This window comes from Peromyscus leucopus, chromosome 22 (genome assembly GCF_004664715.2).
Source record: "Peromyscus leucopus breed LL Stock chromosome 22, UCI_PerLeu_2.1, whole genome shotgun sequence".
Classification (NCBI taxonomy): Eukaryota; Metazoa; Chordata; class Mammalia; order Rodentia; family Cricetidae; genus Peromyscus; species Peromyscus leucopus.
This window is the reverse complement of record NC_051081.1, coordinates 31,415,385-31,421,384: the sequence shown is the minus strand read 5'-3', so window position 1 is coordinate 31,421,384 and position 6,000 is coordinate 31,415,385. Positions and strand designations below refer to the sequence as shown.

The 6,000-nt window shown below is 46.3% G+C and overlaps 1 protein-coding gene across 1 annotated transcript in view; it reads right to left on the bottom strand.

The window, feature by feature from the left end:
* Window positions 1–1,674: 1,674 nt before the first annotated feature.
* The window catches only part of Xdh (xanthine dehydrogenase), a 65,508-nt gene continuing 61,182 nt past the window's right edge, over window positions 1,675–6,000 (bottom strand). The window contains 2 exon segments of the mRNA XM_028873674.2: window positions 1,675–2,293; window positions 4,120–4,296. Of these exon segments, the coding sequence (XP_028729507.1) occupies window positions 2,243–2,293; window positions 4,120–4,296 (228 nt within the window). The 3' untranslated portion in view covers window positions 1,675–2,242.

The following is a 6,000-nucleotide window of genomic DNA, read 5'->3' as shown; positions in this document are numbered from 1 at the left end:
AAAAAGCTCCTTTGAGAAGATTTTGTCAGACTGTCAGGTTCAAATCCAGCTCCCGGGGAGGCCCTTGAGGATATCTGATCTACTCGGAGATCCTAAATCAGTCTCCTAGTAATAATCACAGATGCCACGCTGCTGGGCCATCTGGAGACGCCTGTCTTATAGTCAATCTTCTACCGCCCTCTACAGGCTGCAGTGCCACACTGCAGGCAACGTTGGCTAGCCCTAGAAAGACCAAGGGACTTGAAGCACCCTATGGATTAAGATAAAACAGCAGGCAAGGCAGGGTGTCTTCGGAAGTCAACATTTCAGAGTTCTAGTTCACAAAGCACTTGCTGGGTGAGCTTCCATGAGCACTCAGTTCTTGCCTCAACCTAAGCACCAAGGGAATTCCCAGTCGTTCATTGCCCGCTTGGTAAAACCTCACTAATGAGGGGGTCCTACCTCATAACATTCCAGAAAAATCACCTGAAACAGACCTGTATAGTTCACTCTAAATGCCAGCTTGGCGATTAAAATATTGTCAATCTTATCCGTGTAAACAACAGCGTACCTAGAACACACTAAAAGGTGTTTGTTTGTAAAGTAGGAGGAGAGTGCCCCCCCCCCCCCGCTTGGTAAAGTGTTTACCTAGCACGCACAAAGCCACAGGTCCCGTCCCAGTATTCCACCAATGGAACAAGGTGGCAGGTGCCTGTGATCCTAACAATTGGGAGACAGAGGCAGGAGGATCAGAAGTTCAGCGTTATGCTCAGCTACACAAATCTGAGGCCAGCCTGGGACACATGAGACCTTGTCTCAATGGAACTGAGAAAGAAAGGAAGGAAGAGAAGGACAGAGGGAGGGAGAGGGGAGGGAGATGGGAAAATGGGAAAAGAATATGGTGTGTATGTGTGTGTGTGTGTGTGTGTGTGAGAGAGAGAGAGAGAGAGAGAGAGAGAGAGAGAGAGAGAGAGAGAGAGAGAGAGATGCACGTTTCACATTTTAGAAACAAACACTGGCTACAATATGAAAGATGCTAGCATTTGATATGATAACTCATGAGCATTTCTCACATGCCAACCAGCTAATAGTTGCATACATTGGTAGCATCCAACAAAACTGGACGGCATCCTCTCTGCCTGTCCTTCCACGGTCAGAAATGCAGGCTCTGTCTGGCAGGCTGGCAGTTTCAAAGAAAGCACCTGACCCCATCATACTGTCCACTCCAGGGCTGTGTTGTACTGGAGCCTCCTGCCAGGGCAATGGGAGGGGATGTTTATCTTTTCTCCTGTTCTCCTCACCAACTGCAAGCACATGAGGGAATCTACACAGGGTTCATTAGGCTCAGGCATTGCATAAGAGCGAAGGAAGCCGAGGCTTTGAGAGCTGCAGCTCCCTTATGTAACTGGAGTTTTCGGGTCATATATTTATAGAGCAGGGGAAGATCTCAGCGATTACTGGAGTCTAACCCTTTCATTTCCCAATAAAATGAAGCACAGGGGGAGAGATAACATTTGAAGGGCAGGCAACTGTCAAACTCGGGCTTTTCTCTATGGCTAATACTGACTTCAGTATCGTCATTTCTAGGTGGAAATTACTCCAAAGAAAGTTCTGAAGCCAAATCTTTTATATATACATGGAGGTATGGCAGAGACCCATCACACTGTACGTACTCAATAACTGGATTACTCAGAGTTTTACATCAGAGAATAATCTTACTTTAATAATCAGTAATACCAGAACTAACCTCAAATTCATTTCATTCTTTATTGTCTTCCATGACCCAAAGTAGTTAGAGGTTTTAATCTCCCTCCACTGTCTTGCTGCAAAATACGATTGTGGATCTGAGGTTACAATGTGGCATTCACTGGTTTGGGAGAAAGGCTTTCTGAAGAAGGCATTTGGATCCAGAGAAGCTTCTGGAGCTGTGTGAGAATCCTGGCTACACAGGCCATTCCCTGAGTAGGGACATAACACAAAGGCTTCCTAAGCCCATTTCAAACACGTCACCAAAAATGGACTCAAGATGACCCAAGCTGCTTATTTGCCGCTTAAGCCCAGCATCTCTCCATTTGATTATCATTTTGTTTGCAACATTTATCCGGACCAAAATTGTCTTAATGCATTCCATCTTCTTAAAAATGCCATCCCGCTGAATCATAGCTCTCCCGGGCAGCAAGTAGGAATCCAGATATTACAGTTTGCGCTTCCAGCTCCACGGAAGCCCCCACTGCAGTACAAAACACTGCCGGGGACTTGCTCTTCAGACCCTCACAGACCAGGGCTTACAGTTTTCTGATGTTCCAGTGATACACTAGGAAGGAATAAGAGAATTCTCATTGCCGTGTTTGTTTGTTTTTTTTTTTTCATGGTATCCTTCCCACTCTGTCCCAATACATGCCACCTCCTCCTAGCGCAGCCAATACCATGCTAAGACCAAATCCCATTTTACAGTCTCAGCCACAGGGAACACCCCCAGCCCGGGACCCCTTAAATTCCTAGTCCTTCGTTTATTTTTACTCAACACTTGCCGTGGAGCAACCGTTCCAGTGGGCTCGAGAGAGGTGGTGATTAAACAACACAAAAGTGGTCCCTTTACACATGGCACTCGCAGAAAACACAACCGATACATGGAATTAGTTGTTTCATGCAAATCCACGACATGGGTTTATAGTCACTGGTGTGTTATGGAGGAAAAGAGTTATTGCTCTGGGTTGGCAGCCTCTGCGGACCTCTTTCGATGATTGAGTTTTGCATCTCATTCCTTGCAAGCTGCTAACTTGGCAACCCACCCATAGGTACCACTCTAGTTAGAGATACAGGGGCTTGGGTAACCATCAGCAGTGGGGATCATGGTGGGTTCTGGGTAACAGGAATGAAGCCGTGCAGCTGTGGGAACTGCACGACCTAAAACCTCCCACAAGCTGTGGTCCTCACCTCCCAGTTAAAGCCATCATCAGCAGGCTCGAGAGTGACCCGATGGGAATCCACCTGTCTCCTTCATTCTCCTTATTGAGGTCTAGGTGGCACACATTCCTCTCTTTAGGACCCCCCCTCACCCATCCATTCCTCATGCCTAGAATATTTGGGAGCAGGAAGTATTGACTTTACCTCTAAACTCAAAGGCTGCGAAATTTCAAAACCCTACCTGTCTGCTAATCCAACAGAGGTTTTGAGTTCTATTAGAGATCTCTGTGTGTAGCTACTGTATTGCATAACTCAGGCTGGGCTGGCTCTCAGAGTCCACGGAGGAAAAACATGCTCCAAGCATGTTCTCCTTTAGCCTGGCATGATCTACCTAACATGAAACAAGGGGACTTCCCCCAAGGGATTCTGAGGACCACAGAATTCCTCTACTGCAGTGGTTCTCAAACTATGGGTCACAACCCCTTTGGGAGGGGTCACCTATCAGATATCCTGATCCTGCATATCTGATTATCATCCATACATTATGATTCATAACAGCAGCAAAATTACAGTTATGAAGTAGCAATGAAATTATTTTTATGGTTGGGGGGTCACCATAACACGAGGAGCTGTATTAAATGGTCGCAGCATGAGGAAGGTCGAGAACCACTGTTCTACTACATGCCCCTCCAGGATGGAAGTCAGTCACCATATAATGTAGTCATCTGGCTTCCCAGAAGGCTGCAAAAAAGTCCATGAGGGTGCTTATGGCCCCGGCGTCAGAAAGGCAAATGGTAATGTTGAAAGAAACGCCATTAATCATATTGTTTCCTTCCTGTTCCCTCTCCACAGCACCCCACGTGGTGTTTTTAACAGAGGAGTTCCCCAGATGACAGGGATTAGCAGCAAAGACTCGGCTCTTCTGAAGATTTATCCATCACCTGTAGCCAGCTGGGAAATGATGAAATCTGCGGGTAGCAGCTGGACCGCATGCACGCGCCCCTCCCACCTCGAGAGAAGCCCGTCTGCAAGCTGCAGCTTCAAAGCACATCTTCTCTTGTGAGTTCAACTCAGTGTCGCACATGACTCAATGAAGGCAGTCCTTGACCCCAGGCTGCCCCGGTGAAACAGACCCTGACGTTTCTCCTCTCTGCGGAACCTTCCCCTCAAGTCTGCCCGTCGGCGGGTGCCCGTCCTCCCCGGGGTGAAACGGGAATTTGAGAAGTATCTTACCAGGGTGGTGAACTGGTCCACACAAGCATTTCGGATCTTCTCCGGAGTGGCGGGGCTGTCTAGCTTGAAAAGCTGTTTCGGGTTATCACCTCCGTGCTGAGCTCGAGCTGCACGGATGGCGTCCTTGATGGCAAAGAAGATAGACGAAGCCAGGAAAAGAGGCGGCTCCCCGACAGCCTGAACCGACAGGACGTAGAACAGGGAATCAACCACAATGGTTCCAGACTCCATGTCATCCCACAGACCCAGGACGCCAGGCTGTGAGTCCCGCACCGGGACGACTAGTGATGCCCAGGAACAACCCCACCCGGCACTAATGGAACCACACCAAATAAAGCAAGAAGAGGCAGCCAAAACTAATAAAGACCTGAGAAACTATTTCTTAAATGACTGAACTTCATAGGTTTTTTTTTTAACTCATATTATGTCATTTTCTCTAATGATAACAAAATACGTGCTAATTATATAACATACCTTTGAAAGTTAAACTATTAAATATTTTTTTTTTTTTTTGTTACTGACATAGGGTTTGGCTATGAAGCCCTGCCTGGCCTGGTACTCACTACGTAACCTAAGTTTCCTTGAATTTGTAACAATCTTCCTAGCTCAGACTCTAAAATACCAGGATTACAGGTATGTACCACCATACCTGGCCACTGTTTTATGGATCAAAAACTTGGCATGTGTTTTAGCCCTTTCCTCAGATACTGGCCCAGGAGAGTAGTCTATCTGGAGCTCTGACAGCAATGTTTAACATACACTGTAATAACATATATGAATCTGCTAGATTACAGGCACCTCCTAATAGAGGTTGGCTTTCCTTCCCCATGGGGCATATGGGAAATATTCTACCTATGTATATTCTGATACATCAGAATCACCAAGGTTACTTATCAAAATGTATGTGTTGAGGTTCTACCTCCTGTAACTACTGACCCAAAATTTCTGGGGTTATTTATTGTAATAATTTATTTTTATGTGCATTTGGTGTTTTGCCTGCATGTATGTCTGTGTGAGGGTGTCAGATCCCCTAAAACTGGAGTTACAGATGATTGGGAGCTGCTATGTTGTACTGGGAATTGAACCTGGGTCCTCTGGAAGAGCAGTCAGTGCTCTTAACCACTGAGTCATCTCTTCAGCCCCAATTTCTGGGGTTATGAGCCCCAGAGATACATTTTTTCTCATGAGTCTAGTGGCCCTAATATATTGTACTTTGTAAGAACCAATGGCCAAGGTCAAAATGTATTCCGGACCCTACCCACCCACAACAGTATAGCAAACCATGACATGAGCAAATATTTCATCGGTTACAAGTCATGATTTTCCTTCCTTCAGAGACATGGGACTACGTGAATAAGCTAAGTTGATTTTCTTTTTTTTGGGGGGGGGAGCTGAGGATCGAACCCAGGTCCTTGCGCTTGCTAGGCAAGCGCTCTACCACTGAGCTAAATCCCCAACCCGTAATTTGATTTTCAATCATGTTCTGCACTTCCCGAGGACAGGAATAAAGGAAGCTCTCTGCATAATTTCCCAGGCTTCTTAGTAAGGTTTTAAGGTTAGATCTCAACAACTAGAGGGGATTACAGAGTATATCGGAAGGTGTCCCCCTCCTCTCCAGTGAATTTGCTGATTCTTATAAGAACATGGAAAATGCTGTATCTATAAAATCATCTCTGAGGATCAAGGACCATGATGTATGACTGGGGCCTGAGCAAAGGTCAGAATTTGACCGAGAGAAATTGGTTAAGGAATTTCCCCGAGGCTCCCAGAAGGAGCCAGCTTCAATTAATATGTTCAAGATGTGTCCTCAGCACACTCCCGTCTCTGCTTCATCCCGAAGGGTGACTCCTCTTCCTTCTTTAGGAGGAATCCCTTGCAGAC